Here is a 21,093-nt window from a genome sequence, read left to right on the forward strand (position 1 = left end):
TGATTCTAACTGGATGCCTTCAGATCAGGCGTTCATTGTAGAATTTTTCCCTTGAATTAGATATTCGATGATGTTCATCGGAGAGTGTTTGTTTTGCTCTGAATTTATTGTTGGATTATTTATTACATGTTCTAGTTTGCTTTGGATTATTGATTCTGTTTTTACTGTTTGAATTATGCAATCGATGTTGAAGTGATAATTGCGTAAGGAAAGCTGATCGTGATATGCTGACTTATATGTGAATCCTGAGCATGCATATGCTATATTCTGATGATTGTTTCTTCGTTTATGATTGTGTTTGTTGTTCTGTAGATGCTTAGTAAGACACTTGTTATCTGGTATGTAAAGAGTTGATTTGGATGTCCAAAGTGCTGATAATTGTGTACTTAATCGAATGCATTATCTTGGGTGAAGTTGATATTTACTTGATGCTTATAATGCTGTTGATTGTTTTCTTTTCTGCATCCACAGTGGGAAATATGTCTTGTCTAGTGCCTAAAAGAGTTAAAGCGCAGCAGATGTGATGACTGAATTCATTGAAAGACTAGTCGAAACTTATCCTGGATACCTTGCCTCACGATATGTTTCTTACCAAAACATGTCCTGTTTCAGTGTTATTTGCTTCACTATGTTCTATTTATTCAATACTTCGATTTTTAGTTTCCTTACCTGACTGACTATTTAACTGAATCAGTTACGGGATATATAATTGTTATGCGTTGCGCTAAAAATAAATCTAATAATAATTATTATTATTATTTATAATCTTGATCGAATCATCTTCAGTTTTTTTAGTTATTCAAAATAAAAATTAATTGTTTTATTCCTTTAAAGTAGTAAAAAGATGCATAACATATTATTTGGTTGACATTATGTCACGATAGGGAACTGCTTGTGATATTATTGCTCACTAGTTTATTGGGTATATAAGAAGTGTGCACTTGCCACGGATAATTAGAACCGGGTTCGATTGATTGTTTCCTTACTGCCCCGACGAAGACCCAGGGGACAAAAGAAACGGCGCTCCGACGAACGTCTCATCTCCTCCTCTTCCAGATGCGGCCTTTCCTAAGACACCCCGGCACCTTCTCTCTTCTCCTCCGCGGCGCCCGCCCTCTCGCCCCCCACTCCGTCGCCCTCCTACGAAACTTTTCCCCGCCCCGCTTCTCTCCTCGTCCCGATCGGCTCTTGATCCCCCACGCCGCCGCCGCCGCCGCCTTCAGCGCTTCTAGCGGCGCCTCCGCCTCATCAACAGCATCCAAGGACAGAAGCTCGCGTAACACCCTCGTGTACCTCCTCGGGTTGGTCGCCGCCATGGTCGGAGCCTCCTACGCCGCCGTTCCCCTCTATCGCCGCTTCTGCCAGGCCACCGGATATGGTGGCACAGTGCAGCGCCGGGAGGTAAGTTTATTTCGCCCTCTTCTTCTCCAATCGTTAAATCCCGGGCTTTCGTTGGGTTTTATTAGGGTATTAAGACTGTTCGATATTCCTTGGATGTAGCCGCACGATCTGTTTTGTTTGTGTTCTGAGTTTAAAATGCTTTCGGGAATAATGAATCGTTCATGGCTTGTGACAAGGAATGAGTCTCTGCAGAGTGTGGAAGAGAAGATCGCCCGCCATGCCCAAGAAGGGACCAAGACTTCCAGGTATTGCCTTTGCGTCCTCCGCGTCACATCCAATTTTTTGCTGTTACCCCCTTGTGTGTTTTTGGTCTCAGCCTTTGTGTGTTGTGTTTGGTGGAGACTATGTACACATTTCCAGTTTTAGGAATTTATAAGCTTTGTGTTTCAAGTTTTGTTGTGGAATTTTCCCTTTCTCTTCATGGTGATGGTGAAACTCCATTGGGTTTTCTTGTTAATGCTGATGATTTCATGGCCATTGAACTATGAACTGAAATTATACCTAAATTTGTTTTTCGTTTTTTGAAGAAAAAGGAACTATTGATGAACCATTATAGGCAACAAAAAGGTGCTTTGTTTAGGTCACTATATTTCTAGCTTGAATCAAGTCTAGTACAAACTTTTGCCCTCAAGAATTATTATTTATGTTGGCTGTTAAGACTCTAGTTATGCTTTGGTGAAACTATTATGATTTGGTGAGTACGAGATAGAAGTCACAGAAATCTGGAGGCACAGAATAAAAACTATTTAACCATTAAGGAACTTGAAATGAGTTCTTGTGTAGGGAAAGCAAATGATAAAGATCAGAAATACACAAAAAAAAAAAATCAAGTGGTTGGTGGAGACGTAATATTCTATGTTGCCCACATTTATTATGATGTGAAAAAGAAATTTTTTTTCTAGAAGGTTAGCTTATTTAAAATTCCTAGAAATGGTGGAATTACATTTTGATTGAAGACACTTCACAAGAACGATTACTAACCTCTAATTAGTCAACATTTATTTTTTATTAAGAATTTTCTATTAGTTGTGTTTTTAACAGTACCAATGACAGTTCTAAGCTCAGATGAGATAGGTATAAAAACCAATGATGCGCAATGCAAACTTTTATTAGATTTCATGTGCATGGATCTTAACTATTTATGACCTTCAGTGTAAGGAAAGATCCATGTGGCCCTGCTCGGGTTATTGTTGTCATAATTTTATCTTTAATTGACCTTTCAAGCAGAAATAGAATAGAACCTACATCAAAGATAAGAGACTAAAAGGGTTGATAGATTAGGTGAAGATGGTGGTAGTTCTTCACAATGGTGGTTTTACTCATTGCTGTATAACTAGAGGAATAATGTGGTAGCATGTCATGTCTCTAGTTTGCTAAAGAAGTTTCAACTTTATCTTAACATTCCATTGTGTCATAGTAACAAGTATCAATTAATTCTGGTTGCACATTTTTTTACTCCACAAAATCAAATGTTTCTCGGCACATTTAGTGAACTTCAGTGTAAGTCTCTGACATATATCTGAACTAGGTTTGACCTTTCTTTCTACAGGGAGCTTGTTGTTCAGTTCAATGCTGATGTTGCTGATGGGATGCCATGGAAATTTACTCCTACACAAAGAGAGGTGAGAGGTTACTTCCTATCATTGACTGTAATATGAAAACAAGTCTTATCGCAGGCATATATTTCCTTCTGTTGCTTTCTGTTTCCTTAGGTAAGGGTTAAGCTAGGGGAAAGCGCCCTTGCATTTTATACTGCTGAAAATCGTAGCTCGACTCCCATAACTGGTGTTTCTACATACAATGTTACCCCAATGAAGGTATGGAGCCCAAAGTTATAGTTCATTTCTCAAGCTATTTTTTAAATCTTACATTTCATCAATATAATATAGCTCTGATGAATTTGGAATAATTTGCTTACTGTTCCTATAACAGTAGAAGGTTGTGATGGCAGGACACTCTTAACTTTAAATACTGTGCCTCATGGGCCTGTATGCTGTTGCAATTTCTTGTTGATATTTTCTGAAGTATGTCAAACAAGAAGTTTTAGTTATAAATTTCATCTTTTTCCCGCTACCAAATTTTGATTGCATATGACAATATGTTTATTTTCAAAGCAGCACTTAGTTTCTTGGGTTATTTCTGTATCTGTCCATGATGCACAATATGTATTTTGTTATATGAGGGTTACCTCAACTGAAACTATTCATATTAGAAGATACATCTCAAATGCAACCATGGTTGCTTACAACCTTCTTGATTGCTTTGTTAAGTCTACTAGATTTTCTACTGTCCCTCCATGGTGTTATTAATAGAAACACAAAGATTGCTGATGTTTTGGTTGGGATATCAACCTCTAGTGAGGCCTGCATTGGTTGCAACGATTGTTATTCTCAAGGACCTATAATTCTGTCATGATGCTACAGAAGACGCATGAGAGTAACCTAGCGCATTCAAATTGAGATGAAAACTGTTGCTTGTTATATCAGCTACGGCGACAATAAAGAAATGGAAGAATTAGTTGATAGAACAGAAGCATGCATCAAGGGAGCACCACCTGATGTTGCTTAGGATTTCTACATGCAAGTAGGTAACCTCTAAAAAGTTTGGACGAGTAATGCTGTTTGGGTTGCTCTGTTGCAGGCTGCAGTTTATTTCAACAAGATTCAATGTTTCTGTTTCGAAGAGCAGCGACTTCTTCCAGGGGAGCAAATCGACATGCCGGTAAGAAGCGCAACACTAACGCCGCTGAAGATACTCAGTTACCATCGTTATGAGCAATCTTGGGGAAACATCTGCAGGTCTTTTTCTACATTGATCCAGAGTTCGAGACCGATCCCAAGATGGATGGCATCAACAACATTATCCTTTCCTACACCTTCTTCAAAGTTAACGAGGACTAGCTGTGTAGCCACCGATTATCAGTATCATTACCCTCAACTCATTATTCTTATTTTTGTTAGTTCAAATGGTTATCAATGTCACTTGAACAGCCTCGTTTCCGAAACATTGGCCAACTGTTTTGTAGCAGAAGAAAGCAGATGGTTGCCATGAAATGGTCGCTTGCTAAAATAAAAGTTAGAAAGAATCGATTTTACTATTATATTCCCTTCTCTATTTCTGCACCTGGCAACTGATTTTTTTTTAACCAGTCGAATAATATGTAGTCAAGTCCATGACCTATGACATACAAAAATAATAATATATGCCAACAACGTGTACCACAAGCTTGTGTTTTGTGCCCATATTGATGAATCATGCATTTTTTTTTATTCTTTTTGTTGAAATTGCAGCATCGTCATCCACCGGTTTCCACATTGCCCCCTGGTATACACGTGGAATTACGGGGATACATAATGAGATTACTATTTTTCAATAGAGATAAATCAGTTTCACAAATTGCACGAATGCATATTTGATACACCTTTCAAAACAGTATCAAGGACTTCAAGTGGAAGAAGATGATAAAAGTAGACGAGGACTATTGGATTATAGATATTTCACAGGCTATTAAGCATCTACTTCAGAAACCAGTGATTCTATTCTGTGTTCAAAATGTGCTGCTGCTCCAAGTCAGGCAACAACTTCGACTTGCTACTCGCACTTGATAGATCGGTAAATGTGACGCACAAACAGCAAAGCAGCACGGAAGCCAACCATCCCGAGCATCAAGAAGAAGCCGTAACAGATGCATGCCATGTAGCCAAAGAAGAAAGACGTCTGCATAAACCCCGACATGTCCGAGCGAGCATGGTAGTAGTACAAACAGTATCCATACACAAATAAGCCAGTTGATCCTCCACATAGGAAAGACCTGCATCGGCATAAGCAGAATGGCAATTCAGATATCCGCAATGGGAAGAACAGCCACATATCACCATCTATGGTCGGCAATAGGGTTAGGGACCCAAAAAAAAAAACCAAATTCGTGCACAGATTAGGACAATATGATCCATACAATGTGCACCCATAAATCAATGCATACTATATGATTAGGACAATAGTTTTTACAAGTGTAAACAGCAGACGAGGGCATTAATTCAACTATAGTAAGAGAAACATATAGTGGAACATGCAACATCTTTACACTGTTTAACTAATTCACTAGCAAATAACTGAAACAATAGCATACTTTTCCCATGTGGTCTGTACACTTTAAAATGAATCAGAGGTAATGACAAAATCTAAAGTATCTTTGATTTTATCTAAAGATTTAAATCAACCATAGTGTACCAGTATATGTAACAACAAGTCACACATCAAAGCAGAAAAAAAATGAAATATTAATACATTATGTTTTCTTGCTTTTATATTGTATAACCTAAATTATGGCCTTAGTGTAAAAATGTTTTCATGTTTCTATATATATTTTTTAATGAGTTATGGGCTTAATCAATTATATTGGCGTATGAATATGTAGTGAACAAATGTCTTTAGTGGTTGGTTTGCATATATACAATAACAACTGACTTACCTCCACCACCATTCATGGTCTTCGGCAGCAAGTTGAAAGTAGGTCAGTGCCACAGTAATAAAAGCAGTGACGATGAGGAGGATAATGAAGACGATGAATAGGATGCTGTATATGGTATAAATTCTGTGGCCCCACACACTTGCAAATATGTAGTAAAGCTCAATGTAGATTGCACTGAAAGGAAGAAAGCCGGCCATTATCATCTGTGGAATAGTTTGTCGATACCATGGCAATGGTGGTATCTCTCTAGGGTACTTTGCTGTACGACAAGGTGCTTGGAACTCTGCTTTGCTGTTTTTACCAGCGATTCCACCCAAAACAAGTAGGGGAGAGGTGACGAGCGTCCAAATGAGAACAATAACAACGATAGTACCAAAGGGTAATGCTGCAGTAGCACTATACACGATGGCGACGGTGTTAAGAAAACAGAATGTCAGGAACAGAGGCCCACAGAAAAGGCATCCTGTCAATAACAAATTCCGTACCTGCCAATAAAGTACAAAGACATTCATAATCTGACATGGTAAACAACCTTTTTAAGTTTCTTCAAAGAGCATGTCTGTAAGAGTGATTTATGCATGGAATATAAAGTTATGCAGAATGTGAAAATAAAGCAGTAAGAACATAGTGAGTAATGAAGATAGAATGACTCACCCAGTTTGTTCCTTCGAGTTGACAATAGAAAGAGGTAGCAGCATATCCAGCAATGCCCGAGGTAAGTGCATATATGATCACAAGAGCAGTAAAAAGGGCCCCACGATTGTAAGGGTAGAAAACGCCAACAAGTGCAAGAATAAAGATGAAAACCGTGCTGCCATGAATGCCAAAGGTAATGAAGAATCAGAACAAACAATAAATTGTCCAAAAGCACTGCTCAGAAGAAAAGTAGGCCCTTGCAGTTCTGCTTTTACAGTTAACTGGTAAAAGTAAACTATATCAGATATACTTACAGAGTAAATAATTGTGTGCCAGAACCAAGAGAAGCAGCCAACAGTGACTTGTTCTTTGGAAACCTGAAAACATCACCATGAATATATTTCCACCCAGATTCTTCTTGGTCCTCAGCAGACTCCTCATCATGAGTGTACCTACAGCAGAAGCCCAAGGAAGAAACCTAATAAACATCACCATGAATATATTGATTGTTGGGTTTATCCCAATCGTTGCATCTCTTCTGGCTTCTTCTATAATGTCTGTTATAGAGTCTCCTCTTTCCTGTATTCTGGCTACTATGTTAGTTGCTCTGGGAAACATTGTTACAAAGCTCCTATTGAATGTATAAAGTTTATCCCTAGTATTTGAGGTACTGCTCTGGGTATTTCTACAACTATTGTTCATGGTAAATAAAATGTGGTACAGAGCCTCCTATAATGTCTGTTGGATTTATCCCAATTATTACATCTCTTCTGGCTTCTTCTATAATGTCTGTTATAGAGTCTCCTCTTTCCTCTATTCTGGCTATTATGTTAGTTGCTCTGGGAAACATTGTTACAGTTCCTTTGCTTATGTACAAAGCTCCTCTTGAATGTATAAAGTTTATCCCTAGTATTAGAGGTACTGCTCTGGGTATTTCTACAACTACTGTTCTTGGTAAATAAAATGTTGTATTTTGTATTTCTATCGGTATATTTGATATCAAGTACTCGATCATATTGGGTATTATCGAATGTTACAATTTTTCCTGGATATTCTAGTTTTTTAAGGTACTATCTATATATTGAAGTTATGTATATACATTTTTTTGTGTTTACATTATTTACCGACTTTAAATTATCAATTTCTATATAATCTCTGGGGTCTATTATTTCCAAAAGGTTTACTTCTTCTAGATCTTCTATTTCATATATAGTAGAATTATTATCTTCTTCTAGAAGTAACTGTTTTAATTCTATATACTTTAGACGTGTTTTTTATTTTGGACAGTTAGGTTTTATATGGCCTTCTTCTCCACATAAGTAGCACTTGCATTTCTTCTCATTATTTCCTCCTATATTGGTGTCTTTCGGGTTTTTTATACCTTTTTGTGTATGACCTTCTGTAATATTTTTTCTTAAATTTTTTTTCCTACTGGTTTTAGTTTATAATTTTTATAATCTGTATTGGTTTTCCTTCTTGTTGGTGAAGGTTTTTGACATCCAAATTAATAAGGTTCATGATATACAAATTATCTACATACTCCTAGCCCTAATCCTTATTTTTCATTTCTGAAGAAATTTCTTCCTTCTTTAAGTAATGTTTTAATATTAGACGTGATTTAATATTCAAATGTATAAAGTAATGTTTTTTCAATGTTTGCAAAATATTTGCTTTAACCCTGTAGGGAATATCTTTTGCGTCCAAATTACAGAGATAGGAATAGCAAAAATCAATTTCTCCAACTAGTCATTTTTCTACGAAATAGGAGAGACTTCTTTTTCTGATTGGGTGTCATATGGATGTATGTCATTCTGACTATCTGATCTTTAGCTTTTTTTACCCCAAAGTATTCTACTATGATTATATCGTCAGACATGGGATTGACATAATGCCTTATGTGATATTCATTATAATTTTGAGGATGGATTGTTACTTTAAAAGGTTCTACCCTCTAGTGGTAATATTAGGAACAACTTTTATTACAAAAACCTACAAAACAAACTTGCTCTATTGAACCAGTTATAAATACTACCTTTGTTTTGCAGATTTTTTGACGATCCCATGGTTTAGGGTTTAGAGTCCTTTTAGCTTAGGGATTTAGCAGCGTTCATGAATATAGCCTTAATTATGTTATTAGCCCTTATCGTTGCTTACGTTTTTATAGTCTTTCTTTACTACCTTTGTTGTTGTTTATTATTCTCTGTAGGTGCTACTGACTCTATTTCTGCCTAGTTGGTCTTAGAAATTCAAAAGGAGCTTCATGAACTCTTTTTCCTAATAGAAAATGTTTCTAATATACCACCTAAGGGGATTCATAGCAATCCATCCTCACAATTGTAAAAAATATTACGAAAGGCATTATGTCAATCCCATGTATGATAATATGATCATAGAAGAATATTTTGGGGTAAAAACACCAAAGATCATACTCGGAATGACAGATACTCATATGGCACTCGATTAAAAAAAAATAAAGTCTCTCTTATTTCCTCAAAAGAGGACTAGTTGAAGAAATCGATTTTTGTTGTTCTCATTTCTAACACAGAAGATATCTCCTACAAGCTTAAAGCAACTATTCTATGAACATTGAAAAAACATAACTTTATACATCTAAATATTGAATCGTGTCTAGCAGAATGGACAAAATAATAACAAATGATTCCAGGATACTCACAATTTTTTGTTGTAGCAATAAATTACTACACATCAACATTTTATCCCATCAAATCGATTGCAAAACCTACAAAAAGACATTGTGCCTGCACAAAATTAAGTATATCCGATGGTAGACTGGAACAAGGCTTATTGGACAAGGGGCATGGTACTAGATATACTTTGACTCATATTCAACCTTCATACAGCACATTCCTAAATCCAAGGAGCTTTATCAATAGCTCATGCTTGAAACTGAGCAGAAAATGGATTAACTATGATAATATATTTTGAATGAACCATGGCCAGAAATGGTTCAACCTCTTAGAGAATATAATCATATGCAAATCTATGTGAAAGATCCTCAACAATTAAAAAATGAAGAACTTCAACAATTAAAATAAATGATAATCTCTTGGAAGAAGAAGAAATCATAATAGAAGAAATGAAAACCCAATATGGAGATCAGATCCATGAAGAATTTTAAATTTTAGCTTAGTAGTTACTTGATCAACAAATAGTAATTAGTGAATGATAATATGCTATAAGACAAATAACAGACCATGTGTCTGGTCCGACACCTCACCTCAGCAGATAAGAGTTTCGCCCAACATCAACAATGACGACAAAACATAACAGTGACGTAAAACAACCAAAAGACACCAACCATGGCGTAAGGAGATATCAACAAAACACTGTTTATACTGACTTAAATCGCTTATAAATAACCCTCTCATTTGTAAGAAAGGTAGTGAGGGTCAGTGCCTCTAGGGTTGTAAGTTCTCGTGTGCTTCTAGAGTCCTATAAATCTATCAACAGTCGTCTGAAAAATCAGACCAAAACCCTATATGTTTTATTTGAAGTCATATCTTTTGTAAAATATTTCCTATGTTGTTTAATAGATAAGTTTGTACAAATCCTTTTATTCTGAAAAATATAACTACTCGTTTTTAGATGCTCATTCTAATTTGTTCCTTACCCTAAAACACTACATAAGTTTGTTGGCCCTAATATGTGTGAAAATTGAGTAGATCGGGCAGTAATTCGAGAAAAAAGTCAAAATAGAAAAAGTTGTTTATCTTCGGGTTAGATAGGTTCTTCAGAACCACATTAACAATAGTAGAGAAAAAAATAAAGACAGAGAAAAAAATTGTCTATAGAAAAGGGTTCCAAGGAACATACATCACAGAAATTCTTCGTTTTGATAACAAGTTTTTGTTCGTCCATGTTTCATTGCTCGATTGAACAAATTATAAATACTACCTTTGTTTTGCAAGTTTTTTTGTGGATCCAAGGGTTTAGGGTTTAGAGTCCTTTTAGCTTAGGGATTTAGCAACGTTCGTGCATATAGTCTTAATTTTGTTATTAGCGCTTATTGCTGCTTACGCTTTTGTAGTCTTTTACATTTGTTGTTGTTTATTATTCTTTGTAGCTACTACTGACTCTATTTCTGATGCAATTTGTCTTTGAAGTGAAACTCTACGTTTGCCACTGTCGCCTTCATCTGCAGCTTCCTTCGTCGCCACCGCCGCATTAGTTCGCAGTTTCATCCACAACTTCCTCGGTTGCCCTCTCCTTCCCCAACCTTCCTCTATAGCCGTTGATTACTCCTTTTACAGTTCCCTCTTTAGAATTATTCCACTCTTTAAAACTATTTAGCACTGTTTAGAAACCTATTTAGCATACGTCTCCATCAGTAGAAACCTATTTAGTATATATCACATTGATATCAAAACACTACCCGAGGTAATTTGGCACTTTATATAATATCATTTTGATGTGGCATTTTTATTTTTATGATCATATTTATCAATCGTAATATATTTATTTACAATTATAATATTTTGGAGTACCTCGCATCGCTCCAGCGGGCGTCTAGGCAAGCACCTAGCGCCTCAGGCGTTTTAGGACCTTAGCACCCTACACCTTTAAGGTGCCTAACGCTTTTAAAAACACTACCGACATTAAATGAGATCAAAAAGAAAGCAGGCTGCCACTTGTGCCAATGGCTTACAACATTGTCACAAATGATGAATAATGGACATTTCTTTCAGAAGATAGTTGCAGATGCTAATCATAAAAAAAAAATTGTGCTACTGGTTTTACTTCACAGTAATGGTCAGAAAAAAATGACATTACCATAAGCACTTCTCGCTAAGGATAGAATTTGCAACAACATGCAGAACAAGTACCAGATTATAAGAAATTTGAAATCTAACATTCATAAAAGCAGCTGACTAAATGATAAAACATGATCTGCACAAACAATATCTGGCCAGATCAGGCTGAGGGCTATTCTATCAAACAGTTTAATGCATATGTTATTTTTCTTATTTGAACTTTAATTTGTATATTAAGCAGTTGAAATTGTAACTTAAATTTAAACTAGAACTTATATGTATGTATTAAGCAGTTTTATATATATATATATATATATATATATATATATATATATATATGTGTGTGTGTGTGTGTGTGTGTGTGTGTGTGTGTGTTAATTTTGATTTATAATTTTTTGAATATTATTGAATATAAGCTTAATTTAAAATTATACATTTTTAATCAGATTACAATAATGAACTCAATCATAAATACTCCTTAACTTCTATCATTCTCTTTTCATTTTTATTTTATAATTTTGATTTTTTAAATAAATTTTTGGTCAATACTGATCCTAAGAATCCAATCCAGCTTATTTCGAGTTTTTCGCAATGGGGTGAAATCTATACAGATTCTGATCTAGCTACCAATGATTCAAATGTCAACTACTTCTGTCAGCAAAAATAGTTGTAGCATAACTTTACAAATTATTCATTCCATGATATCCTATCCTCTGTTACTTGGCATGAACATCTTGTCTTCTAAAGAATTCAATAAGTCATTTCCTTGAAGTAAATGATCAGAGATGACAAGAAATTTTGGCATTAAAGAGTTCATAACCAAAACTATAATGAAATAAGTTATCATAAAGGTCAATTAAGTTAGTTTGCTCAAGCATATATCAATATTAATTGAATTCCTTTGCTATCTCTGCTTGTTAATCCTTTATTTTCGACCAGTAAGTATATATTTGTGCAATAAAATAAAGCATAAAATCCAAGAGCCTGAAAAGTGGAAGATTCCTTACTTGACGAAATCATTCTTCAGTACACGCATGAGAATTGTGGCAAGAAATCCGGTCAAGAGTAGAACTGTCACACATGAATTTATAATGGAGAACCAGTGGATCTCCAAGTGATGAGGTAGTGAAGAAGTTTGAGAGTACTTCTCCATTCTCTTCTCGAATGGTGTGGCAGTCTCCTTCCACTTCACAGAATATAAAAACTCTGCTTCGATATCCCTGTCCTCCGTGACATCTAGCAGCATATTGGGATCAGTGTGGACAACAATCTCAATCACACGGTCATTGTTGTAAAGCACATCAAAGTGGAAGCGCTTGTACAGGTAGTATTTGTACTCGCCAAGGTCCTTGCCCTCCTTGTCAACCTTCCCAATGAATCCCCACAGAGGGAGATCATCATAGTACATCTGAAAGTAGTAGTCCTTGGTGACTGCACTCCTGAACTTGGACACCTCTTCTCTTGTGAGCCTCTTCTTGCAAAGCACTTCAGACTCATGGTCTACTCGGAAATCAAGCTTGTATGGGGCATCCACCAGCCGGTCCCCATTAAGAACTTCACCGAGTGCTTCTCTTTTCTCGGTCACATGCTCTGTAAACAACAAACATCATGAATCATGAATGACCTATTTAGAAGGGCATGGGACTGATGATGAGACATACTATAAATCAGAGACAAACCTGGGGTACAAAATGGAAGATCAAAGTAGCGATATGTCTCGCTGTACAGAAATAAACAAGTGAAATGGGTAAGAACAAATTAGTGCAAGCATAAAGTTTCTCAATACAAATAACTAAATATATTCCAAGGTTAAAGAAATTGTGAGCTTCCGTTCTTTCAGATCTAAAATTACCCCCAAAAAAATTATTTTTTTATGTGGATTTAAAAGAAACAATTCAGATATTTAATCACATTATCAAAAGAAATAAATCCCAAATCAAGTGGATAAAATAAAAGGTTCATCAACTTGCAGGCTTCGGCGGATCTGACCTAACGAGAACCTAATCACCACTTAATAACACCCAGTTACCACTTAATGCCACCTTAATTACCTAAAATCGCATACGATCCCACAAATCAAACGGTTCGGAGAAGAACGAGGAGAGATCTGAGAGGAGAGCAGGAAGGAGGCCGCACCTGGGATTATGGAAAGGGCCAACCTTGTTGACGTAAAGGGGGACGTGATCGCCTGTCTTGTAGCGATGGTCGGAGGCGTCCGAGACGACTCCGTCGACCCCGAAGCACAGCAATAGCAGCAGCGCCGTCGCCGCGGCTGTCAGATCCGTCACCGACCTCCTCATCCCCGACCCCATCGACCGATAACGCTCCTTCCTCGGGTCGAGGAAAAGTGATCGCATTTTATATAGGTGTATATATTATCGGATCGGGTCGGATCGGAAAGCGAGGGTGTCAAAGCAACGTTGCTAGTCTTGTTTGTCGTATTCATGGGTTTATGATAGTTACATGGATGTGAAGGTACATTTACCCCCGGAGGTCGTCTCCTCACCTTACCCATCAAGATTTACCATGAAGACAACACTGCTTGGAGTCGTTGATCACCAGAGGAATACTCTTCTTCTTTTCTTCCATGGAACCATTTGCAATGAAGCTTTCTGTCATGTCTTGGTAGAGAAATGTGACTTCCCCTTGGTGGATATGTTCATTCTGCATCATTAAAAAGCGGCAGAAAACAGCATGTTGAAGTGCTCTCACTCCTCTGCCTCGTTAATAAGGAATGCACACCGTCAACACAGATGCAAAGCATCAGAAGGTCAGAGACTCAGAGAATGTAGGAGAGAGTGCAGAGCAAAGCAACAAGTCCAATTAGGAACATCAAGATGGGAATAAGAACAACAGATGCTCTCATCCATGGTCTTAAAGGCCTTCAAGAGCCATGTCAGTACTAAGATGATGATGCTGATTGAATGAAGCAACTTAATGCAGTAAAGCAGGCAAAGAGTGCACCAGCAACAGATAGTTCCAAGAAGAATGGCAATTAAGGAGACAAACTGGGTCAGTGAACACAAATGTTGCACCATACTTGTTGAAGTCTAACCATTTCTGATAGTTTCATCTTAAGCTTCTCACATTAAATCAGTCAATAAGAAGTTTCAATTCATGCTGTTCTGGAATTCCAGTTAATCACACTAAAATATATTGTTCAAGCAGCATAGAAAAGATTAACAAGCTGGCTTAGATCTGTTCGAGCAAACAGAGGTTACATATCAAACATGCTGCAGAAGAGGCATTCACTGTATCACATCCCATCAAAAAGTACAATCAACACATTTCTTCAGACAAGGGTTATTTCGTTCTCTGCTCGGAAGGCTCAGCTGAACAAGCCGAAAGAAGGTGAGAAGAGTTCACAGTAGTGCCATGCATGCAAGGTTCCAAGTATAATAATATTGTGGATATACAACTGATGTTGAGTTCAAGCACTAAAGAGAGAGACAGAGATCCACAGATTTTTCGCCATCTCCCACCTCATTCTTCTCCTCCTCCCCGTCCGTTCTTCCTCTCCCCGCCACCGTACCGGGTTCCTTATCCTCCTCCTTGAAGTCCTCCAACTCGAAGGTGGGTCGCCAGAGCGGCAGCGACGCCACCGTCTTCTGCCGCTTGCTTTTGTTTGCTCTGATGAGGTCTCTCATGGCTGAAATGCTTCCAAGCAAAGCGTAGAACTTCTCCTCGTCATCTGCTTCAACTGTAGGAGACGGTATGGGTGGTGTGGCTGCACAAGGCCTCTTGCCTCTTCGACTTCCTTTCTCCATTACCTCGACCTAGAAAACTAAAGATCAGACTGGAGAGAGAGGGAGAGAGATATCTTATTGGCTTCATGGAACTGAGGATGATTGGTTGGTGGCAGTCAACACAACAAAGAGAGTCTATCCGATCAAGAATTGCATGTGCTTAAAGGGAGATTCCGTGGAAAAAGAGCCAATCATAGAAAGAAGTACTAACTTGTTGGATTCCCCTCCGGTTCATGACTTCCGCTGTTCCTTATCTTTTCTTTCTTCCTTTCAAGAAAAGAACAACCAGCCAATCAAATGATCACCGTTGCTCTATTTTGGAGATTCTGTGTGTGCAGTCTGTGAGAGAAAGAGAGAGAGAGTCTCTTTCTTTCTTTCTGACTCTTATGTAGGAGTGAGAAACACTCCTACAGCTCTTGGAACATTGTTGTTCGTAAAAATCCAGATCATGTCATTAGTTTCATAAGAGCAAATTTGAAGAAATGCTGGAACTGGAATGTAAGAAACTGCATACGAACTCAATAGCTGTCGAACTACAACACTGATGGATCTCAACCTACGACCATCATATATCCAAGACCCATATTCGATGATGGATAAACCAGATGTCTGCATGCCAATTACAGATTTGCGACGCAGAAGTGTAAAGGTGGGTAAGAGAGAGAGAGAGAGAGAGCAGTGGTGGGTCATTCTTTATGCAAAGGAATGCACAGTCCGTCAGCAGCATGACGCAAGTGCGGTCCTGGAACAGGAAGCTTGTGCTGTGTGTTGCGATGTCACCCAGCTGACGACTTCTTTCTCGAGATAACCCTCAACAAGCTTCGTGTTGCGATGTCACCCAGCTGACGACTTCTTTCTCGAGAGAACACTCCATGCTCCCTCTGGCCCATTTGCTCATTCAAGTTGGCCACCACTCCCATCACACACACACATGATATATATGATGCCTTTGTTCATATAAAATGCCTACACTTAGTGTTGTTCATCAGTCTTGTGCTGGCACAGCCAAGACATGCACTCGGGATTGGTTTTATTGTTAGTTTGATAAGTCTCATATAGTCCTACATCAGGAAAATCAAGTTTGGTATCTCCTGTTTAAATTATAAATAAGAGTTTGGACTTTGAAATCAGATGAAAAACCTAAGTGTTTGCTTTGGATTTAAGTCCACATTCAGTTAAATAGTTTGAGCTTATAGTTTGAATTTTTCTTGTTTAATAGATTCGAGTATTTTATGGTCTAGGAATATCTTCCTAAGGTATTTATAATAGTCCCTCTCCTCCTTCACCGTGGATGTAGGTCAATTGATCGAACCACGTAAATTGTCTTTGTTGGGTTGCCAAAATTACCCTTTGGTAAATTTTCTGATACTAGCTCTAACAATTATTTTTACTATTAATATATATATATATATATGAGGCTCATTTAAAAAATATATATTATATAAATATTATTAGATTCTTAATTGTATAGTGCAATGAAAATTATCCTATTACCTATGGACAACTAAAAAAAAAAGGGGGGGGTCCTATTAATGGGCTTTTACATGATGATGCTCTCATGTTTGATTTTTATCAAGAGATTTTTTATATACTTTGACCAATATTTCCTTAATGAAATTATTAAAAATAATAATTATTTTTTAACTATGTTTGACTCGATTTTTTAGGATTAAATTGACTTTTTTTAAAAGATGAGTTGGATCAGACTAACCTTAACTATTCAATTTTATTTAATTAAACGTTATATTATCCTTTTAATTTTCTCAAATTACCTTCACTTCCATCTCAACTCCTCCCACTGCATCACTTCCTCCTCTTCCCCCTCCTCATATTCTCCTCTTCCTCTCATTCTACTATCGTCTCCTCCTCCCATTCCGCATCACCTCTCTTTTTCTCCATTGGCTACATTCTTCACATCCGCCTTCTCTGACTCTTCCCCCTCTCCCACATCAACCTCCCTCACCCCTCCTCCTTATCATCCTCCCACTCTATTACCTCCTCCCCCTCCCCCATAGCTTCCTCATCCTCATCCTCTTTTTCTTTTCATTTCACATCCATTGACCCCTCCCTCTTAGTTTCCTCTTCTCCTACCTTTGTCTTGTCTCACTCCCTCCCCCTCTCCCTTATCCACCTCCCTCACCGCTCCTCATCCTCATCATTTTTTATCTTTCTATTCCTCATCCATTTCTCTCTCCCTCTTAGCTTCCTCTTCCCCCTCTCCGCATCCACCTCCCTCGTTACTCCTTTTCATATTCCTTTTTTTTTCCCTCCCTTCCCTCATTTATCTCCTCCTCTTCATAGTTTACAAATCATTACACTCGAATTACACTTATTTACATAATATATTAAAAATATATTTTATGTAAGGGATTTGATCATATCAAACTCAATTCAAATGAATCAATCCATAAATTAGTTGAGCTTGAAACAACTCGATTCAAGAGCATTATCAAGACTTTCGAAAAAAGGTGTGCCCCTCGGTAAAAATCAAATATGGGGGCACCATACGATAAAAACCAATTATTGAAGATTTTTTCAGTAAATTATCTATTTTTATTTTATTTTTCAAATCATTAGTGATTTAAATAATATTATGATTTATGATAGATTGCATATTCCATTAGTTATTATTTTAAAATTTAATTAAAAAATATATTATTTATATTTTTATATAAATAAAAAAAATTATATTTATATTTAAAAGTAAGATTATGATTGACAAGAGGCTCGTCCATTGGGTATATGTATTTTTCGAGAATTATTATGTCCCATCACCGGGTACCATCCCTACCTTGAAGGACGCCCTTGTTTAATATGAAGCCATTAAAGCTCGTCTACGACCACATGCACACACAACTAAGGTGCGCAGGTAGGTGGTGGCTTTGATTCTCGAGACAGCCACCGTATGCATGCATGCAGGCAGCAGCAGCAGCTCATTAGCCTTTGCAGCCAGGCCAGTGTGAGTGTCCTCGTTCCAGTGAGCGTGGTGTGGTGGTCACCATATGACAGAACACGGTCACTAGGAATTTAGGATGCTACCTGTGAAACCTGACATGTCAAGAGCTCCAACGCAAGTAAAATAATAGGGAAGAAGAAGAAGACGACCATGAGATGACAGGAATTGTTTATGTTAGTACATGACTGCCTGGTCCAGCAATTGGCTGGGTTCATCAGTCTCAGCTTTAATATGTGGCTCAGCCTGCCTTCTGCCACCACAAGGACGTGCCAACCATTCAATCTCGGTCCTTATACTGTCTGTCCCTTGAATGCTGTAATCATCATCAAGCGCAACCATAATTACATTATTAATTTATTTTTTTTATTGCAAAAATTTGTGTTATATATATAATACTATTATATATCAACTCAATTGTGACTTTCGATCCCACTCGAAACTATTACTGCGCACCTCCTGTCATCACGCGGTGGCGTGGCGTTCGATCAAGCTGGAAGAGCCATCACGACGCCACCCTCCTCTCTACTTGCAGGTGAAGCTGGGGATTTCGACGGCGTTTGGTCAGCGATGAGGCTGAACCCGGAGGGATAATATATCGCTTCCATGTCAACGGCCGGGAGAAGGAGGCGGTGGGGAGCGGAGCTGTTGCTCGCGCTCCTGGTCAGCTTCTGGCTGTGCTTCGAGGACAGCGAAGGAGCAGCTGCCACTCGGTTGTTCCCGGCTAGCTCCTGGTCCTACGGTGGTTCCAAGACGCCGGTCATAGGGCGGAGGCCGGCCCCTATCCTCCCCTCCCCGGCCGCGGGTCTGGAGGACAGCAAGCGACGGGCTCCGAGTTGCCCCGACCCGCTCCATAACAGGTGATAAACCGGTCGCTCTTCCCAATTAGAAGACCCCCTGTTCCTCGGTTTCAGTGAACGAGTTATATGTTATGGGAAGAAAGAGAGAGAGAGAGAGAGAGATCTCATCGTAACGTATAGGTGACGAGGAGAAGAAGGCTTTGTATTGGTAGAATCTCCTGAAGCTTGTTCTTGATCTCTGTGTAGGAGATTCTTGGCATACACAGCCTTGATATTGCTTTATGCTCTGTAAATAGTTTCAAAGACCATGTATATTTCTTTGCACCATTATTGCTTCTCTTCCTCCCTTCCGTGAGGTCCTTAGTAGAAGGTATTATTGCTTTAAGGTTCGTGCTCCTCTTTGTTTCCTGTTGTTAACCATCTGAATAAAGCAAGATTTTGTACAACTCTCTTCTAGACCTGAGGAAACGACATGTAGCATCAAATCATATATGACATGACCATCACATGTTCGCCAAAACGTTCGTCTCTCGAGAAGCAGCTTTTTGCTCACAGTTGAGCCCTGACCAGGGAGCAGTCAAAGAAAACACTGCAACATCGTTTAAATACTGGGACCTTCATCTGCATGGCTTTCTGGAGCTGGATTGGAGGAGGAGCGAGGAGGGTACAATCGGTGACGCCATCGTTCTGCGAACGTGATCTACGGCGGAGGAAGGGATGGCACAAGCCATGAGGTCTCGTCAGTTAATTGTACGCTTGGGATGCCAGTGGCGTGGAGTCGGAGGACTTCTACCGGAGGAGGAAGAGAGGGGCAGGTGGGGGAGGAGAGATGGCCGGGGCGATGGGGGTTGTCAGCTTGGTCGGGGAATCTCTCTACTACACTGTTTCACGTATCCTTACTTCCGTTGCCTTAATATGATTTCGTGTATATAATAATACCAATTATATGTTTAAGATCTCTGTTATATACTTTCCTGAAGAATCAGATGTCACATCATATCTCATCAATCACTTTGTCAGCCTGACATGTTAGATTTCTGTCATCCCTACATCAACGTCGATTCGATGTCATCTAAAACACCCCCATCATCATCCCTGTAAATTAGAGCCACCTCATCAAATACTCAGTGATTCGACGGAGGCATTCACGATCGAATAATACTCAATATGATTTCACATAACGATTCCATAAATTAGGTTCCATTGGTGGTCTAACCAACTTTTAAGCCGTGGTGGCCTCAGGATCGACGCGGCTTGGTTCGGATCCGTATGATGAAGAATCTTCTCGGGATGACCTTTTAGTCCGCTGAGATGGTCGGCTGCGATGGTTTGATCGGAAAGAGATCGTCGTTTCCTCCGGGAGGGGGCTCTTCGTCTGGGCATTTAGTAGGAGGCCACCGTCTTCGCACCTGCACACAGGTCGGGTCGGGAAGCTCAACTCGACCTCTCCGACGATCAAGTTAGTGGATAGTGGCAGGGGGATTCTTTAGCTAAGTTGTCTCTTCTTTTCGTGTCTCTTTTTCCTCGGAGCGCGAGGGTTTTTATAGTGAGGATTACCGTTGTTTGATGTGCCTGCCCATAAGGGGCAGGATCGTACTTCTGGTAGCGTCTGACATCGACATTGGCGTGACGTGAGGGATCGAGCTTGAGCAGGGTATTAATGTGCCTCGGTCGGCGTTCCGGTCTGCGTTGACCAAGTGCTGTGAGGTATTATTTGGGACAGTTAACGTCATGCGAGTATTATCGCAATTATTATCCTCATCACCTATTAAACTCAAACGATTACTTAGGTTCAAATAGGGAAAGTACTAGCATCACCAACTCATCCTGCAACCATTTTCTTTTTTTTTATTCAAGAATAGTAACCGATCCAATAAATCTATAAAATCCCAAAATAATTAACTAATTATTCTTAATCATAATCAACGATTTCTTATATAGCTACAACGACCCTCACAAATTGTGGATACTAATTTGTTAAGAACGAATCAGATTGAAGCTATAGCGTCATCATTGGCCGGGATCGAAATATTTGTGAGATCGTGGTCACAATTTGTATCGATTGAAGAAATCGTCCACCTATGTGTCGAGCAATCTACTTAAGCAAAAATATGGGAAGCTCCCACTAATCTCATGTAGTCGTCAATAGAGAATCAGCCCATGATCTCTGTTTATCCCGATTTCCCAAAGAAACCTCATAAGAACCACTCCTCGCCGACACCATGGCTGAAGAAATGGCCATGTCCCTGCATTAATGGTCAGCGATATGGTTCGTCTTCCCCACACCCCCCTTCCAAACGATTGAATAAGGGAT

General features: G+C 38.7%; 2 protein-coding genes across 3 annotated transcripts; one reads left to right on the forward strand and one right to left on the reverse strand.

Moving 5' to 3' along the window:
- The first annotated feature begins 953 nt into the window (after positions 1 to 953).
- On the forward strand, positions 954 to 4,501 carry LOC135605508 (cytochrome c oxidase assembly protein COX11, mitochondrial-like). 2 transcript variants are annotated; one of them, XM_065095683.1, is made up of 6 exons: positions 954 to 1,401; positions 1,501 to 1,646; positions 2,951 to 3,023; positions 3,114 to 3,218; positions 4,042 to 4,122; positions 4,200 to 4,501. In XM_065095683.1, the coding sequence occupies exons 1-6, from the start codon at positions 1,057 to 1,059 to the stop codon at positions 4,299 to 4,301; spliced, it is 852 nt and encodes a 283-aa protein (XP_064951755.1). In that variant the 5' UTR covers positions 954 to 1,056; the 3' UTR covers positions 4,302 to 4,501. The 2 variants fall into 2 exon arrangements, with proteins under 2 accessions (XP_064951755.1, XP_064951756.1); XM_065095684.1 differs by having other exon boundaries at positions 1,594 to 1,646.
- Positions 4,502 to 4,748: 247 nt separating this feature from the next.
- Positions 4,749 to 13,622, reverse strand: LOC135605507 (transmembrane 9 superfamily member 3-like). Its single transcript, XM_065095682.1, has 7 exons — positions 13,417 to 13,622; positions 12,960 to 13,000; positions 12,288 to 12,870; positions 6,823 to 6,960; positions 6,527 to 6,683; positions 5,873 to 6,357; positions 4,749 to 5,212 (listed from the first exon to the last, which is right to left on the reverse strand). The coding sequence occupies exons 1-7, from the start codon at positions 13,590 to 13,592 to the stop codon at positions 4,993 to 4,995; spliced, it is 1,800 nt and encodes a 599-aa protein (XP_064951754.1). The 5' UTR covers positions 13,593 to 13,622; the 3' UTR covers positions 4,749 to 4,992.
- Positions 13,623 to 21,093: the final 7,471 nt, after the last annotated feature.

This window comes from Musa acuminata, chromosome BXJ2-2, assembly GCF_036884655.1.
Source record: "Musa acuminata AAA Group cultivar baxijiao chromosome BXJ2-2, Cavendish_Baxijiao_AAA, whole genome shotgun sequence".
In the NCBI taxonomy this organism is placed as follows: Eukaryota; Viridiplantae; Streptophyta; class Magnoliopsida; order Zingiberales; family Musaceae; genus Musa; species Musa acuminata.

Bases quoted from the DNA above. Each gene is read 5' to 3' on its own strand.
- LOC135605508 (XM_065095683.1), top strand. From the start codon at position 1,057: ATGCGGCCTTTCCTAAGACACCCCGGCACCTTCTCTCTTCTCCTCCGC. The intron at 3,219-4,041 runs GTATGGAGCCCA...GCTCTGTTGCAG, and splicing joins ACAATGTTACCCCAATGAAG to GCTGCAGTTTATTTCAACAA. The intron at 4,123-4,199 runs GTAAGAAGCGCA...AAACATCTGCAG, and splicing joins GGGAGCAAATCGACATGCCG to GTCTTTTTCTACATTGATCC.
- LOC135605507 (XM_065095682.1), bottom strand. From the start codon at position 13,592: ATGGGGTCGGGGATGAGGAGGTCGGTGACGGATCTGACAGCCGCGGCG. The intron at 6,684-6,822 runs GTAAGTATATCT...CATTCATGGCAG, and splicing joins GGCACACAATTATTTACTCT to CACGGTTTTCATCTTTATTC. The intron at 5,213-5,872 runs GTAAGTCAGTTG...ATGCCGATGCAG, and splicing joins GACCATGAATGGTGGTGGAG to GTCTTTCCTATGTGGAGGAT.